This window comes from Muntiacus reevesi, chromosome 2 (assembly GCF_963930625.1).
Source record: "Muntiacus reevesi chromosome 2, mMunRee1.1, whole genome shotgun sequence".
Classification (NCBI taxonomy): domain Eukaryota; kingdom Metazoa; phylum Chordata; class Mammalia; order Artiodactyla; family Cervidae; genus Muntiacus; species Muntiacus reevesi.
In genome coordinates this window covers 156,514,660-156,533,151 of record NC_089250.1, presented here as the reverse complement: position 1 = coordinate 156,533,151, position 18,492 = coordinate 156,514,660, and the positions used below count along the sequence as shown (strand labels likewise).

The following is an 18,492-nucleotide window of genomic DNA, read 5'->3' as shown; positions in this document are numbered from 1 at the left end:
TTAACTGCGGGGACCTGAATTGTGGTCTGTAACTGGTGAGCCCTCTGCCCAGTCCTACTGGACAAACCAGCCCAGATACTTTCAGTGCAAGATAATTCAGGAGGAGCCTTCACTGGGGGGTGGGTGTCTGTGGTGTCTCTGAAAGCCTTATGCTCAGCAGATGTTTTCCAAGCATCGGCTTTTGAGCAAAGCACTGTTGAAGCGTGGTGTGTCAGTTGCTCAATCATGTCCGACTCTGGGCGACTCCATGGACTATAACCCGCCAGGCTCCTTGTCCATGGGATCTCCCAGGCAAGAATACTGGAGTGGGTTGTCATTCATAGTGGGGGAAACCAAACCAGAAGATGTGGTCCCTACCTACTCAGAGCTTTCAGCCTCACTGGGGACTAAGGATTTGCATTCATGGGACAAATAGAAAATTAGAGATGGGAAAATCGCCAAGTCATAGCCCCTCTGCTTTGGATTGGGCGGCCAGGTGGTGCTTCTGGGCGGGTTGAAGCGTAGGAAAAGTGGCCCTTGGCAGGTCCTTGGCCTCTCTGCCTTGCTGTGCTTAGTTTGATGTCTTTAGTGGTTACTGTGTGAATTTCCGAGGGACCATATCTAAGCAGCTCCGGTTCCAGCTGGCTCCATCGCTGGGGTTGGAATTCTGCTCTTGGGGAGGTTTGTTCCATCTGAGAGGTCACCAGTGAGCAGCTCGAGTTGTTTTTCCAGGAGTGCAAGCCGCAGCAGAGCATCTGTCCACTCTCTTCAAGCCCACACAGCTAATCTGGGAGTGCAGAGAGCAGCCTTTTCTTGGAGAAAGTGTTTAAGTGATGAGACTCCGAGATAGGTGAGAAAAGGCAGATCTTGCAAAAAAAAAAAAGGGGGGGATGGCAGACTGACCTTGAAGGTCAGGCCCAGCAGGGAGCAATGCAGTCACAGCCCTGGTAAATGGAGCACAGCCGTCTCCCCCTCGCTGTTTCTTGGAGATGGAGATAAAGACTCCTGGAGTATTTATCCTGGAGAAAGTTATTTACATTTCTGGCTACTCTCCTGACGTCCAAGCAGACAGGATCAATGATAGCCCACCGAGGAGGGTAGCCTGCAAATCTTCTGGGTGCTGATTGTCTGTGATAAGAACTCCCACTTGTTCAAGCAGGACAAAGAACTGAGTTCTGTGATGTGTAAACACAAAGACTTCTTGGTTCTTGTCTTCCACACTTCCCTTCCTCACTGTCCAGAAGGGAAAAGATGTTAGAAGAAAAAAATATACATTTTCAAGTGTATCTAACTTTATATACACTTTGCCGACAGAGATCTGCATAGTTAAAGCTATGGTTTTTCCAGTCATGTATGGATGTGAGAGTTGGACTATAAAGAAGGGTGAACGCCAAAGAAATGATGCTTTCTAATTGTGGTGCTGGAGAAGACTCTTGAGAGTCCCATGGACTGCAAGGAGATCAAACCAGTCAATCCTAAAGGAAATCAACCCTCAGTACTCATTGGAAGGACTGATGCTGAAGCTGAAGCTCCAGTACTTTGGCCACCTGATATGAAGAGCCGACTCATTGGAAAAGACCCTGATGTTGGAAAAGATCGAGGGCAAGAGGAGAAGGGGGCAACAGAGGATGAGATGGTTGGATGGCATCACTGACTCAATGGACATGAGTTTGAACAAGCTCTGGGAGATAGTGAGGGACAAGGAAGCCTAAGGTGCTGCAGTCCATGGGGTCGCAAAGAGTCAAATGTGACTTAGTGACTGAACAACAACTTTATGTAATAAGCATGAACCTAGAAAGTTCTCCCTGTGAAATCAAAATGGAGTTATATAGCAGCAGTATGGAAATGTGTTTTTAAGGACTCTTATACATAGTTTTCTAAATTTAAAAGACTTTTCATTTTGAAAGAACAGCATGTATATTATCTATGGTGAAACGGACCACCAGCCCAGGTGGGATACATGAGTCAGGTGCTCGGGCCTGGTGCACTGGGAGGACCCTGAGGAGTCGGGTGGGGAGGGAGGTGGGAGGGGGGATCGGGATGGGGAATACGTGTAACTATATGGCTGATTCATGTCAATGTATGACAAAACCCACTGAAATGTTGTAAAGTGATTGGCCTCCAACTAATAAAATAATATTAAAAAAAAAAAAAAAAAAAAAAAAAAAAAAAAAAAAAAATAAAAGACTTTTCATGAAGCAACCATCACACCTTTATCTCTGTGGTTCATCTCCTTGGCTGCATAGTAGAATCATCTGGAAAGTTTTGAGAACTCTTGAGGCCCAGACCACACTCAGAGCAATTACAGAAGGAGCTCTGGGGATGGACCAGGCATCAGGAATATTTTTTTTTTTTTTAACTCCCCAGGTGATTCCAGTGTGCGGCCTTTGGTAAGAATCACTGCTTTGTCTTTTGTATGCCTTTTGCTTGTATGCCCTGAGTGGTCATCCATTTGGTGTTCAAGTCATGCCCTTGAAAGTTAGCAAAACGGTGCCTTCAAGAGCATGAAAAACTGGTGTGAGGACACAGAGACCAGCAGTGTCTGTGTTAAAGCACCCAGCAGAGAAGATAACTTTGAATTTATGGAGACATATGGGCTTCCTGCAACTGCAGGGTGGAGTACTATACAGCAATCAAAAGGAACAGAGTTCTCATACATGTACAACAGTGGACAAATCTGAGATGCCTTCTGTTCAGTAAAAGGATCATCATTCTCCAGTCTTGAGAGTCCCATGCAGTCTTGAGAGCCTCCTGCAGGTTGCCAGGGGCTGGGAGTGAGGAAGGAATCACCTGCAAAAGGGCACAAAGGAACTTTTTGGGTGATGGAAATATTCTGCATCTTGACTGTGATGATAATTGCCACAGCTGAGTGTGTTTGTCAAAACAATAGAAGTATGCAGTAAAAACAGAGGATGTTACTGTGTACAGAAATGATAGCCCAATTAAAAAGTTTTTTTGTGTATTAAGATCTCACTTCCTCATTAATAATGAAGGGTTAAACAGAAGGTGGTATATCCATACAAGGGAATATTGCTCAGCCATAAGAAGTAATGAAATACTATACATGCTATAGCTTGGATGGATCTTAAAATCGTGATGAATCATGAAAGAAGTTAGGCTCAGAAAGTCATACTATATGATTGCATTTACATGTATTATCCAGAATTGGCAAATCCACAGAGACAGAAAGCAGAATTGTGGTTGCCATAAATCTAGGGGAGGAAAGAATGGAGAGCCACTGCCTAATGAATTTGTGATGAAAAAGTTCAGGAACTAGATAATGGTGATATTTGCATGGCATTGAGACACCAAATTGTAAACTTTAAAGTGGCTAAAGTAAATAAACCTAAAGTTATATTGTATTACCACCATAAAAAAAAGGAAACCCACTTCCTGTCAACAATGCCTGGCACATACCCACCAGTACATTGGGTACTTGGTAAAGGTTGACTTGGCATTTGGCTCTTGTTAAAAAAGGAGGCTTTGACCTCCTTAAAGGGCTTGGGGGAGGGAATCTCCTTTTAGGTGGAGCAAAGGGGCATGTTTTCCAAAAGTTCATTCTCTTTCTTTTTTATAAGTATTTTTTAAAATAAATGTATGTATTTTTGGCTGTATGTATTTTTTGGTCTTTGTTGCTGCACAGGCTTTTTCTCTCGTTGTGGGGAGCAGGGGCTACTCTTTGCTGCAGTGTGCGGGCTCCTCATTGCAGTGGCTTCTCTTGTTGCAGAGCATGGGGGCTGGGGCAGGAGGGCTTCAGGGGTTGAGGTACATGGGCTCAGGAGTTGCAGCTCCTGAGCTTTAGAGCACAGGCTTAGTAATTGTGGCACACGGGTGTAGATGCTCCGTGGCATGCGGGCTCTTCCCGGACCAGGGATCGAACCCTTGTCTCCCACACTGGCAGGCAGATGCTTTATCACTGAGCCACAAGGGAAGCCCCAAAGTTCATTCTTGAGAACTTGAGGATTCTCTAGGATCAGAAGAAATCTGTTGGCATTTTCTGGTCTCCATGGCAATCCACCTGAGGCCGTTGCATATCACAGAAACTGTCACTAGCTTCATGACTTCAGTTGGTCTCCAACAGTGGGGTTCATGCAGATAATATGTCTATAGTGGCTCATGTTGGGAACCAATGGGAATGCATGTCTTTATACTTAAAGAAGAGTTCTGCTTAGTTTTATGTTTGGATGAAAAATCACCCTGAATCGTGGGTCTTCAGCAAATGCAGCTGAATAAATAAAAATACGTGCATAAAACAGCAGGGGAACCACGAGGAGCAGCTTTTTTGGCATGTTGGGAAGACATGTATGTTTGGGAACCTAGTGACCACAAAGCGGGACTGCCTCAGAATGAGCGGAACCGGGGGAGGAGGTCTTCTGGAGGCAGAGCCTGGCTGGGCCGAGGGCAGTGAATTGCGCAGTTGACCCGTCCAGCTCTGCGTGGGCCTTGCGAGTCCTGAACAAGAATCTTATTGATGAGCTGTCAGCCCGTGAGCAGACAGCTCTGAACTTGAACAGAGCCAGGATGCAAAGCCTGCACAAGGGCCTACAGTTTCCACAGTGAACAACACGCTTATTTTCCCCTCCCTCTGCTGGAGGACGAGGAAGAGACCAAAATGAGCGGTTTTGGGGGGGATGGGGGTGGGGGAAGGGAGCTGAGCACGTTCCAGGGTCGCAATGAAAGGGCCGCATTCCTCTGAGCTCTGAGGGCTTTAAAATGTCACTGGGGTTACACGTGTAACTCTATGGCTGATTCATGTCAATGTATGACAAAACCCACTGAAATGTTGTGAAGTAATTAGCCTCCAACTAATAAAAAAAATTAAAAAATAAAAAAATTAAAAAAAAATGTCACTGGGGTTGGCGCAAGATTGGGGCCTCGCTTTTATCAGTTGCTGTTTTCAAGGTCCTGAGCTCTTGGTTTCCCCTGCTTTTCCAAAGGTTGCTTCACGCCACTTGGCTTTGAGGAAAGCAGGTACCTGAATACCTTTGCTTTGGCTAACTGAAATCCATCCAAAGAGGATTTTCGTTTTTCCAGAAAAAGACAGTTGCTGCTTCACCTTCTGCTTGTTTGGCTTGTAAAAGTTTTCATCAGAACGCTTTGCTTTGGGATCGGGGGAGCCTGTGGCTGGACCTTGGAGGGTATGATCTCAGAAGCATCCCTGGCCTCTTCTGTGTTTAGCGCCTTGTCAGAGGCCCAGACTTCCAGAGGCTGACCCTTGACCAGAACTGGGCTCAGGCCTAGCCCAGAATGTAACCTGGCACAAACCGAAACGAGCGTGAACAACTTGACTTTGACAGTGAGGGATGTGGGGAGGCAGAGCTGGCCAGGGAGTTCGGTCATGGGCGGCTTTGTGGACAAGGAACCTAGACAGATCTCGAAGGATGTCATGGATCGGAAGAGGAAGGGAGATGACCTCTGGGCTTTGTGACTCCTGCTGCTTCTGGTCCTGTCTTTCTTCAACCCCAGGGCTTACCTTTCACCTAGCTCAGCTCTTTTCATGAGAAAGGAAGCTTTCTGATTTCTCAGTGTTCCCCAACTTTCCCATCGGCCTGGCCCATCGGTTCCCCAGAAGCAGGGACATCAGCTGCCCGGTTGACTGCAGGGTCCTCAGGCCTGTGCGTCTGGTGGCATTCCGCATCCCTCGGCCACCCGCGGGCACCTTCGCTCACAGTCTCCACGTCTAATGGAATGATCACCGAGACCCATGGCCGCTACCTGTCACCTGTCTCAAGTTCAGCCCTTCCATCCTGTCCCCTGCTACCCTGTAAAGTATGGAGGAATGGGAAGCAGAAGCCGTGATCTAGGGGACCTCTCTGACTTCCCCTGGGGACAGTCTGCAGACAGCCAGTACTTGGACTGGAGCCCAAGTGCCACTACTGACTGTGGATGTGACGAGTTAGGTTGTAATCCAGCCTCAGGAGCGCACCCTCCTGCTCCACACTTGCAGAGTGCTCGGGAGAATTGGAGATGGTGGGGGTGTAGCACCCTGCACTGTCCCAACCGCTGTGATGAGGACACACCGTCGTCATTGTCATCTGTGCTAATGCAGTCATCTCGCTGGCCTCCCTGCTTCCCCTCCCTGTCCCCAGTTCCCTTCCATTGTCCTCCCCACAGTTGGCAGAATTACTTTACTTCTAGCCAGCTTGGAGAATAGTATTATATGGCCTGCTCCACTGCGTTGCCCAGAGGCCCTGCCGGAAAAGGCATAAACTCCTTAGCAAAGTAGATAAAGTCCTTATGATCTGCCCACCTGATCTGATGCTGCAGGTTTGGCCACAGAGCCCCCCTACTCCCCTTTGAAGCCCACGCACTGTGCCCGTCTGCTCTGAGCGCCCTGACACACAGCGCTACTCATGGTTTCTCAGATGCCCGGTTGCTTTTGGTACCTGAGTCGTCTGAGCGTCTCATTCCCTTTTCCTTGAATGCCTTTGCCTCTTTCTGGCAAGCTCCTATTCATCCTCAATGACCAGCTTATAAATTCCTCCCCTGAGAACCCCTGAGTTTGTTTCTTTTTTTTTTTTTTTTTAATTTTATTTTATTAGTTGGAGGCCAATTACTTCACAACATTTCAGTGGGTTTTGACATACATTGACACGAATCAGCCATAGAGTTATACGTATTCCCCATCCCGATCCCCCATCCCACCTCCCTCTCCACCCGACTCCTCTGTGTCCTTTTCTTGATGCATCCCTGATCCTTGGAGGTGTCCCTGGATCACTTCTGTTTTACCCAGTGTGTTCACTGGCACCCCCATTTCCAAGCATCTGGGTCACCTTTGTCTCCCCAGAGCCAGGCACGATGCTTTTCATCCTTTGGCTTGGTATGTATTTGCTCACATAAGAAATAAACAAAGGCTGTTTTCCAGGAATCAGGCAGCTCTTGGGAATAGCCGAGGATGTGGAAGCAAGAGACACTTTCAGTTCTTGGGCTTTTTTTCTTTTTTTGTTAGCAGGGGTAGCAGGAGTGACAGCCCGGCAGAGGTCAGAAGGTCAGGAAAAATGTGGCTTGAGATCCTAATTGTTTCTCAAGGTTCTTTCAGTTTTCCTTATCCACTGCAGCTGAGTTCAAGGAGCAGTGTCATTTAGCCTTTGTTTTCCCGAGTTTGCTTTCTTGAAACTCAGTGCTTTTTAGCCTGTGAGTCTCTGCAGCCCATAGGAAACTCATGAATAGCTGTTCAAAATCAAACCAAACCGAACAAAAAACAACACAAAGCCTTACTTTACTATGGCCTCTTCCTAGAAACCTTCCAGCCTTCAGCCTCTTGTCTGACCTCCTATCACATGTGAAGTGATATCACCCGCTTGATTCTTGAATTTTTGGCGGTGTAGCTTGGTCTGTTGATCACTTCACCTGTGCTGATCTTGCTCTGCCAACGAGCTTGCAAGAGACCAGAACCACATAGTCCTGATCGCCTTTCCAGTTTCCCAGTAAGTTTAGGCTGAGGGCCTTGCTGAGAGCTGGGCACACTCTAGGGTCTCACCTGGTACAGTGAGTCCCCTACATTCGAACCTTCAAGTTGTGAACTTGCAAAGATGCGAATGTGCATTGAACACCTAATGGAAATAGAGGCCCAGAGAAAGGATTAAGAGAAAGAAGAGGAAGAAGAAGTAACTGAAGAGCCAAAGAGATTCACGATGCGGTAAACGGCAAGGGGAAGCACTTGAGGAGGCACCGTTAGTTTTCGAGGCATAGGACAGTACGTGAAGGTTGCAACAGCCGTCCAGAATGCAATCCAGTGCTACCATGTCTTCTGTGACAAGGATAAAGGAGCTGCTACCCAGATGTTGCTAGATCATTTTTTTCCCAGAGAGTAGATAGAATTGAATCCCGTGAGAAACCAGAACCTGTGCCATCAACATCAGGCATGAGTGAAATTGCAGCTTGCCCTCTGTCTCTTATTGTTGAAAATCCTTCAGTTCTACCATCTCCCACATCCTTTTCCACCTCCAGTCAGTAACTCTTCTTGCTTGTTCACTCACTGCCAGCCCCTGTATGTCAGCAGTTGTGCCGTTCAGTTCCGTTCAGTCGCTCAGTCATGTCCAACTCTTTGCGACCCCATGAACTGCAGCATGCCAGACCTCCCTGTCCATCACCAACTCCCAGAGTCCACCCAAACCCATGTCCATTGAGTTGGTGATGCCATCCAGCCATCTCATCCTCTGTCGTCGTCTTCTCCTCCTGCCCTCATCTTTCCCAGCATCAGGGTCTTTCCCAATGAGTCAGCTCTTCGCATTAGGTGGCCAAAGTATTGGAGTTTCAGCTTCAGCATCAGTCCTTCCAATGAACACCCAGGACTGATCTCCTTTAGGATGGACTGGTTGGATCTCCTTGCAGTCCAAGGGACTCTCAAGAGTCTTCTCCAGCACCACAGTTCAAAAGCATCAATTCTTCGGCACTCAGCTTTCTTTATAGTCCAACTCTTACATCATACATGACCACTGGAAAAACCATAGCCTTGATTAGATGGACCTTTGACAACAAAGTAATGTCTCTGCTTTTTAATATGCTGTCTAGGTTGGTCAAAACTTTCCTTCCAAGGAGTAAGTGTCTTTTAATTTCATGGCTGCAGTCACCATCTGCAGTGATTTTGGAGCCCAGAAAAATAAAGTCAGCCACCGTTTCCACTGTTTCCCCATCTATTTGCCATGAAGTGATGGGACCAGATGCCATGATCTTACTTTTCTGAATGTTGAGCTTTAAGCCAACTTTTCATTCTCCTCTTTCACTTTCATCAAGAGGCTCTTTAGTTCTTCACTTTCTACTGTAAGGTTGTGCTGTATTACTGGACTTTTCAAGATGCAAAATGTAAGATTCAAAGTGTGTCATTTTTTGTGTTTGTTTTTTATGTATTATTTGTGGGAAAAGTATGATATATCTGTTACAGTACTATAGAGCTGATTGTGTTAGTTGGCCTTAACAAACAAACTGAACTTATGAACATGCTCTCGGAATGGAACTCGTTTGTAGGTAGGGGACTTACTAATCTAGTGAGCTCAGGGAACTTTTGCTGGTGCTCTTTCAAAATTCACTCCATAAAGATTTTGATCAATTTTAAGTAAAACTGGGCAAAAGCTACTGACCTCTTGGAAACTTCTCAGGGTGCTCTTCCTAATACCTAAGGATGGGGCAGGAGGCTTTGCTGTTGGTCCATGGTCCTTTGCCAAGCAGAGCTACCCAATGCGGCTTCCTTCTCATCTCGCCTTGCCTATCACTCACTATCTACTCATCTTGTCTCTGGCAGAGATGAAGGCGTCTTCCATCCACCCACTCATCTGAGTGAGCAGGCTGTTTGATCTGATGATCACATGTGTCCAGACTTTTGTCTCTTCTCCTCTGAAATAAACATCCTCATCCCCTTTTGCTTCCTCCAGCTCTCTCTCAGTCAACGGCAATATTCATTCCAGGGAGTTTGGTTTTTCAGGAATGAAGTCAGAGGCTACTGCCCCACTGAGAGTCAAAGGGATGTTTGAACAAAAACAGGCCATTGAGCACTCCGTTAGAACTAGGGGAGCGTGAGGGCTTCATTAATGGTCAGGGGGTGGTTAGCAGGTAGTCTCGGGTTCTGGTCCAGTTCTGGGGAGCCAGGTCTTTGAAGGATTCTGGAAGAAGGCCCTACATGGAGCTATAAGTTGGGGTGTTGCCAGGAGCTCAGTCTTGGAGTCAGACAGCAAACCCAGCTCTCTGCCACCAGCCATGTGGGACATTATGAGTCTTCTCTGGGCCTTGAGGTCTACATCTGCAAAATGGGCATAATGTTGCTTACCTCCTAGAGTTGCTGTGAGCTAGTAGCTGCCGAATTAACTCATTTATTTATTCATTCTTAACATAGACATTCATTCAACACTTGTAACAGTGTGAGGTGCCAAGGATTAGGATGGATGTGGTTCTGATTCTCACTGAGCTAACAGACTAGCCCAGGGTGAGAAAAAGATGCATGTTAAAAATGACCAAGTAAATAAAAACTATTATTTCATTTGTTATTGATGTTACTCATTTACAAATCTTAAAAATGAGGTATATTCTTATTACTAAGAAGTAGCCCTACCACATAGCCCTACTACTAGGGCTATGAAGGCCTAGATGTTGGGTTAGAAAATGATAATAAATAGCTAGTTTGGAGAAGGTGGTCAAGCAAGGCTGCTCTGAGGCAGTGACCTTCCTTTCCTTCCACCCCCTTCCATGGTAGGGAGTGTTAGGGGCAAGGTTTTGTGTTTTTCTCTAAAGCGGAGCTTAGAGATGAGCACTCTAAGGTGGAGAAGAAGAAATAACTAGTGATGCCACAGGATGGGAGGAGATGACAGAGCTCTTTGTGTGGTTAGCGTAGCATTTCACAAGTGAAGCTGTGGAGAGCTTCACAGGTTTTGTCTTTTACACCAACCTTGTGAGATGGGTGGGGCCCACATGCTCTTCTCCACGGTACAGAGGAGGGAACAAGCCTGGAGGTTGAGCGACTGCTCGGAGTTCCCGCAGTAGGTGGTGGAGGGCAGGCCTAGGCCACTCGGTTGCTGCCTCGGAAGCAGAGCCCACAGGTGTGGCCCCTGGCCTTGTGTTCAGACCCATGCTCCTCAGCTTCAAAAGCTCACACTGTTTGTTTCAAAAGCTCAACAGATGAAAAGTTTCTTTTCTAGGAATAAGACATTTCTTGACAACTTTATCATGTATAACAGATCTTTGCTTTTTTTTTTTTTTCTTCCTTGTGGTCTTCCAAGCTTCTGGTTAGAGAAAAAGTGGGGGGAAAAAAAAGGGGAAAAAAATGTGTCTTAAGTCCATCACTGTTAACTCCCTGTGACAGGGAAGAATGAAAATAATTTAATAGTTCAAAAAGTAATAATGCTGAAAGCTGTCTACGAAAGCCTGAATGTCAAAGTAAAAAGTGTACTAACTTGTAAATAAGGGTAGTTTTAAACATGTTTATTTTCTTTGCATTTTTTAAAATTGAAGGGATAGTTTAATTAAAAGTATGTCAGGTTTATTGCTGCAAAAATAAAATATCTGCATATCAGAATCACCTGAGGAGGTCTGAGAACTACTGACCCCTGAGTCTCACTCCCAGAGGCTTGGATATCATCCATCTGAGTGTGGCTTGGGCATCAGGAGTTTGAAAATCTCTCCAGGTGATTCCAATGTAGCCAGGTTTGGAAAGCACTGTTAGACCCTCAAAACCACTGCCATTAATGAGCACATTCAGGAGAGCCAGCTGGGCAGGGAGAGAGCCAAGATGAGGACCCCACTCGTGAATGCTGCATCCTGTTCTCTTTTTATATATATTTGTTTTTATTTACTTACTTGGCTGCACTGGGTCTTAGTTGCGGCACTTAGGATCTTTGATCTTCTTTGTAGCATGAGAACTCCTAGTTGCTGCATGTGGGATCTGGTTCCCTGACCAGGGGTCGATCCCGGGTCCCCTGTGTCGGGAGTGTGGAGTCTCAGTCACTGGACCATCAGGGAAGTGTCTGACATTCTGTTCTTAGTTGAGATTTAGGTCATTAACAATAACAACAATAACAGTAATGATGTGGTGAAGGTCCTGCACCTACGCTGTTGCCCACTGCACTAACAGTTTCTGCAAGGTGCTTCCAGCTAGAAGTCAACAAGTGCCTCTGTAACAGTGGCACTTGAGAGACGCCTGTTGCTACTTCTGCTAAGTCGCTTCAGTCCTGTCTGACCTTGTGTGGCCCCATAGACGGCAGCCCACCAGGCTCTCCCTTCCCTGGGATTCTCCAGGCAAGAAATCTGTAACAGTGACACTTGAGAGACACCTGTCAGACCCCACAAATGAGGGCTGTGGATCCCGAGGCACCACGGCCCTTAACCAACTTGGGAGTGATGCCGGACTCGTGACATTGATTCTCAGTCACTGAAGAATCTTGGAGAAAGGTTTTGTTTGTCCAAGCGTGGCTTTTGATGGGTTGTCTATAGTCTAGCAGGGACAGCATAATCACTGTTTCATCTCCCTGGAGTGACTCTGTGTTTCCCCACTTGGGGAAAGTTTTAACAACTGGGTCAACCACAGCATTTCTTTTGATGGTTGTGGGTTTGATCTGTGTTCAAGTTCCCCAGACCCTGAGCTGTTCTTTAATTGAGGAAGAAAATCCTGTTTCCAGATTCTCATGGCCTGAGGGGCTTGGTCGGGCTACCTTGACCACTGTCACTCCAGCAGATGGTGGCCCTGTAGCTTTGGCCGAGGCTGTCCATCCCAAAGCCAAGGGCGTGTTGGCCTGTCCTCACCACCCTGGCGCTGGGAATCACACCTATTGCCTGGGTCCCCTGTGTACTGCCTGACCTCACCCCACACGCCTCCCCTTGAGACCAGATCTGTCATGGGATGCTATGGGATCAGAGGTGTATCTGAGTGGGGCCTTTGGGGAGAAGGCAGCTGCTTTATGAGTGTCTTCTGTTTTCTGTCTCTAGCCCTGGAGCAGCTGCTGACGGAGCTGGATGACTTCCTCAGGATTCTTGACCAGGAGAACCTGAGCAGCACGGCCGTGGTGAAGAAGAGCGGCCTGGCCGAGCTTCTCCGCTTGTACACCAAGAGCAGCAGTGAGTGTGGTCGGGGCCTTGGGGAAGGGTCCCCGCGGAAACAGGGAGACGGTCGTCTGCGTGTTGGAGCTGCTGTGAGAACGGCCCCCGGACGGGGTTAAACAACAGGAACTCATTTTCTCACAGTCCTGGAGGCTAAAAATCTGTGATCAAGATGTCGGCAGGGTCGGTTCCTTCTGCGGCTGGTCTCCTGGGTGTACGGATGGTCCTCTTCTCCCCACGTGTTCACACCGTCTTCCGGTGCATGCACGTCAGTACGCAAATCTCCTCTCCTGTAACGACACCATTCATATGGGAACAGAGCCCACCCCAGGAGCCTCATTTACTCTTAATTATCTCTTTGAATACCCTTTCTCCAAATAAGTCACATTCTGAGCTGTTCAGGGTTAGGACTTAATTTATGCATTTTTACTAGGACATGGCAGATGGTAACAATAGCACAGAAGTGATGGGACGTGTGTGGTAGCCCCACAAACTCAACATGGTACCCCGCAAAGAGGTTTTAAGCAGTGTTTTCAAAGTATTTTTTCTATGGTTGAAAGTAGAGAAGGGAAAATAAGCTAGTTTTATAATAATAGCTAGTGCTTCATTGAGATCTTCCCACCTGCACATGTGTTAATGAGGCTTCATCTTCAAAACACTCCTATGAGGTCGGTGCTGTTATTACAGATGAGGAGACCGAGGCCTAGAAAGTCTAAATAGCTTGTCCAGAGTCATACAGCCCAAAGGAAAACTGGAAAATGTTGCTTTAAGACTGTATATCACAGGGCTTTCCTTGTGGCTCAGTGGTAAAGAATCCACCTGCAATGCAGGAGACCTGGGTTTGATCCCTGGGTTGGGAAGATCTCCTGGAGAAGGGAATGGCAACCCACTCCAATATTCTTGCCTGAAGAATCCCATGGACAGAGGAGCCTGGCAGGCTACAGTCCATGGGGTCGCAAAAGAGTCAGATATGACTTAGTGACTAAACAACAACAAATCAAAGAACCCTGAGTTAATTATCTTTTCTATGTTTTTAATCAAACTAGATTCTGTATCCAGTCAAGTACACAGATCTTGAGCAGTCAATTCAGTGAGTTTTGACAACTATATACACATGTGTGTGTGTGCATGCTAAGTCCTCTATGAAAATTTTTAATAGAGGAGGGCAAATTCAATGTACAGACTACAAGAGTAGTTAAGAATATTATAAGCAGTACTACTTTATTTTTATCACTTTAATTTTCTCTTCAGTGGTTTTAATTGAGAATGTAGTGTCCGACTCTTTGCAACCCTATGGATTGTAGCCCACCAGGCTCCTCTGTCCATGGAATTCTACAGGCAAGAATACTGGAGTGGGTTGCCATGCCCTCCTCCAGAGGATATTCCTGACTCAAGGATTGAACCTGTGTCTCTTATATCTCCTACATTGGCAGGTGGGTTCTTTACCACTAGCGTCACCTGGGAAGCTCACACACCTGTGCACCCAGCACCCAAAACAAGACATGGAACATTTCTGTTGTCTCGGGAGCATTTCTGTCTTTCAAGGGCAAGAATTCATCCCCACCCACCCCAAGGCAACCATTGTTCAGAGTTCTTCCACCATTGATTAGTGATGCCCTTTCTGGACTTTCATATAAATGAAATTGGGTGATTTGTCCTTTGGGTTGGGCCCCTTTCACTCAGGAGATTCTGCCATGCCATGGGTTGCATCAGTAGTTCCTTTTATTCCTGATTAGTTTTTCATTCTGTGAATATACTGCAACCTGTTTATCCAATTCATTTGTTGATGGACATTTGGTTTATTCGCAGATTAGGGCTGTTAGGAATAATAAGGCTGCTTTGAACAGTCTTGTACAAGTCTTCTTGTAGACATATGGTTTCATTTCTAGCACAATTTTTTTTTTTTTAAAGAGCCTTCTTGTGAAGTCATAACAGTTTAGTCAAGTTTATTTTTATATCGGATGTTTGAGAACTGAAAGTGATATTCTAGGATCGTAAGAGGGCATCAAATCCATCTGCCTCGCAGTAGGAACAGCTCAGATCCGTGCCAGGGAGAGAGGTGCACCTGCTCTGGCCATCACAGTCAGGAACTCCTTCCTGACATCCAGCCTGCATCCCCTGGGCAACATTTCAAAGTCCCTTTTCCTTTTCTTTGTTCCCTGTGGAATTAGTTCCTATTGTCTGAATATCAGAGAAGTTATAAAAGCCAAAGCATGTTGTTATATGCCTGGCAGCCTTCTCTTCTGTCGGCATAATCTGACTCCCTTAGCCTTTCATCAAAGGCATTTTCTTGGAGCCCCTTCATTGCCTTTGAGCTCTGCAGGCCACCCCCTGGTTCCCAGGCTCCTCCTGGCTTTGTAGTGAGTGTCTGCTGACCCGCCTTGAGTGCTGATCAGCATTACATCAAAGGTGGGACGAATGGATGGGAAATGCATGTTACAAAGCAGGTGAGTTAGAGAGGAATGAGTCACTCCGCAGAGGGATTCATTGGTGGAACCCTTTAAAGAGCACACTCCCAGACCATTTAGATGTGCTCCAACTTGAGAATGTTTGATGATAAAGAACACCTCTGTTGGGAATTGAAAAACACCCCCGTGGTGGCGTCTGACCCCTGGTTCCTGGTTCTCACCACTCCATCAGAGCCCCTGGTGCAAGAGTCCCTTTTTGGTTTAGTGTGACTTCCTGTAGGTGACCTCTGTTTCATCCTTAATCTTTGTATGTTCGGCTCTTACAAAATCAGGCCCTCTCCACCCTTGGTCTCTGCAGCATGACGGGCTGCAGGAGCTGCCAACAGCAGGTCAGGGGGCTCCCCAGTGTGAGTCGCCCCCAGACAACAGATAAACATGCAAAGCCATACTGGGACCTTCGACTGTCACTTCTGTTCAGGTGGTGCTAGTGGTAGAGAATCTGCCTGCAATGCAGGAGACATAAGCAACACAGCTTCGATCCCTGGATTGAGAAGATCCCCTGGAGGAGGGCATGGCAACCCACTCCAGTGTTCTTGCCTGGAGAATCCCATGGGCAGAGGAGCCTGGTGGGCTACAGTCCATAGGGTCGCAAAGAGTCGAACACAACTGAAGTGTTGTGTTCAGTTGTGTTAGCATGCAAACACCCAGGTCAATGCCCACGGGTGAGTAGCCACTATTGATAAGTTTCCCCTTCTGGTTCTCTTAGCATCTTCTCACATGGCAGAGTGGTTACAACCACTGACACTTTTTTCCCCCTTTTTAAAAAATATTTGTTTGTCTTTAAGTGAAGGGTAATTGCTTTGGAGTATTGTGTTGGTTTCTGCCATCCATCAACATGAATCAGCCATAGGTATATGTAGTCTCCTCCCTCTTTAACCTCCCTCCTACCTCCCACCCCATCCCGCCCCTCTAGGTTGTCACAGAGCACTGGTTTGAGCTCCCTGAGTCATAGAGCAAATTCCCATTTGGTGTCTGTTTTACCTGTGGGAGTGTATGAGTTTCCATGCTGCTCTGTCAATTCATCCCACCCTCTCCTTCCTCCACTGTGTCCACAAGTCTGGTCTCTAAGTCTGCGTCTCCATGGTCACGTGTGGCAGAGCCCAGCAGAGACCTGGGCCAGCCGACCTAACCCTGATGCTCCCCTCCCCTCTTCACGGTCCAGATTAGTCTGCCCCAGGTTAATTACTGTGCTACACAGGATAGAATGCACAGCCCCTTAAACTGAAAGCATTCTTTTTTTTTCTCTCAGCTTCCCAGACCTGCCTCACTGTGTGTCTTCTGGAAAATGAACTCAGCCTGCCTGGACTTGTAGGTGGAGGCAGGCTGATCATTTCAAGATAACCTGTGATCTCCACTGCCTGAGCTGTTGTTTCCTTCCACACCTTTCGGGGCAGAATCTGAGTGTGTGTGTGTGTGTGTGTGTCTGTGTCTGTATTTTTCGCATTGAATTGTCTGTTCTCTGATCTTTCATGGGTTAATAGTATTCAGTTTTCTACTCTCTTCTTCTTTTGTCTCAGTGGTGAGATGAAGGCATGGATTGAGGTCTGTTTATTGGGATCCCGATATCTTTTCCTGTCCTAAGCCTGAAGGCTCCCCAGTACCCTGCTCGAGACTCTGGGAACATTTCAGGGGCTGCCCTTGTGATGGGATGTGATTTGAACATTTAGTCTACCCAACTGTAACGGAGAGGGTCTGGGCCCCTTCTCCCTACCCCCCACCACCACCCTGTTCAGACAAAGGTGGTTTTCCCTGGATCCACACACTTGGTCAGAGCACTGTGAGCTCTGCTTTCCTCCCTACGTGTAGTGTCGTCCCTCCCCACACACTTGTGCAACTATCCATCCAGGTCTGCCTCCCTCTCCCTCCCTCCAGCCTGCCCCTGCCCCGGTGGGTTCATGAAGCCAGAGACAATGTCTGTTTTGTTCTCTGCTGTGTCCCCAGCACCTCGTATAGTGCTGGGGCTCAGTGCACTTCTGAAAGTGAATGAGAGAATGATAGAAATTCCCTAAACCCAAGACTGCCTCCCGGACCTGGGACAGCTCATCAGCCTCCCCTTTCCAGGGCCAAGTTCACAGGATTGCAGACGGTCCTGGGAGCCTGTTACTTACTTACTGGATTCTGGGGGATTAGCAACACTGAGATCAATACTTAGTCAAGCAGAGCCTGCAGAGTGTCCAAGGAGGGACACGCAGCCTTGTGACATGGACCAGAGCCAGTTTAATCTGCAGTTTACAAATGGCCATCTTGGGGAGGAATCACCTGCTCAGAATCTCACAGTTAAAACAATAATCAACAATATCTTGCCTTTTTTTGGAAAGGAGTGTGGGCTTAGTCAGCAATTTGAAAAGAGAAATGAATGTGAAGTGAACATTAAACCCTATTTACATTGCTTTGATTCCTTGTGTGACCTCTTTGGTGTCATCAGGATATTTTCGTGTATTTTGTGGTTTGCCTCTACACTCTGCTCTGTGTTATTTTTATGTTTAGCATTGCTGCCTGTGCACATTGCCCTGGGTTGACAGTTTGTGTACTTTTTCTTTTCTGAAACATGATCCTTTAATTTTGGTTATCTTTATAAACAGCAAACATAGAGCTGCTTTGTTATTTTTCACAGGTGGTTAGTGTCCACTGATGAATGAGAAGTATTCAATTAGTTCAACTAGCCCCTTGTTAGTGAGCATGTAAGTTTTGTTCTTTAAAAAAAAAAATTCTTATATAACATGGCAATGAACACCCTCAAATAAAATTTGTTTTCATACTGGAGTTTATCTTTAAAATACTTGAATATTTTTCAGTTCAAAATATTGCTTTCTGACAAGGAAAATGCTGGGTTAAAGACCAGGAACACTTAAATAAATCCTTTAAAATCACTTCTACAATGTGCGGCCCATTTACACAGTCTCCAGTAATCCATTTATTTTTAAAGGTGACCAGCTATTACCCATGTTGATGTACTATGAATTTTTCACCGTTTTCCTATTATTGAGCCTCTGAGTTATTTGCTATAATTTAGATGGTCTTTTTTTCCTTTCTTTGTGCTAAGTCTTTGTTGCTACATGCGGGCTTTCTCTAGTTGTGATGAGCAGGGGCTGCTCTCTAGTTGTGGTGTATGGGCTTCTCACTGCAGTGGCTTCTTGTTGTGGAGCACAGGTTCTAGGCACACAGACTTAAATAGTTGGGGTCCCTGGGCTTAGTTGCCCTGTGGCATGTGGGCTGTTGGTGGACCAGGAATCAAACTGGGTGCCCTGCATTGGCAGGTGGGTTCTTAACCACTGGACCACCAGGGACGTCCTAAGCTGTCATTTAAAGTCTTAGTTATAAGGTTACCTTACTCTTTCAGATTGCCTAATATTTGAGTTTTGTACTTTTGAGAACTTCAGTTAGGTAGAAATAGGAAATATGTATGTATGTATGTACGTGTGCTCAGTTGTGTCTGGCTCTTTGCGACCTCATGGACTGGAGTCTCCTCTGAACATAGGATTACCCAGGCAAGAATACTGGAGTGGGTTGCCATTTCCTTTCA

At 46.4% G+C, this 18,492-nt stretch overlaps 1 protein-coding gene across 4 annotated transcripts in view; it reads left to right on the top strand.

Moving 5' to 3' along the window:
- The window catches only part of AFAP1L2 (actin filament associated protein 1 like 2), a 115,988-nt gene that overhangs the window by 60,532 nt on the left and 36,964 nt on the right, over window positions 1-18,492 (top strand). For all 4 annotated transcript variants that reach the window (XM_065923386.1, XM_065923384.1, XM_065923385.1 and 1 more), the window contains one exon: window positions 12,391-12,519. In XM_065923386.1, the coding sequence (XP_065779458.1) occupies window positions 12,391-12,519 (129 nt within the window). The remainder of the gene's footprint in view (window positions 1-12,390; window positions 12,520-18,492) is intronic.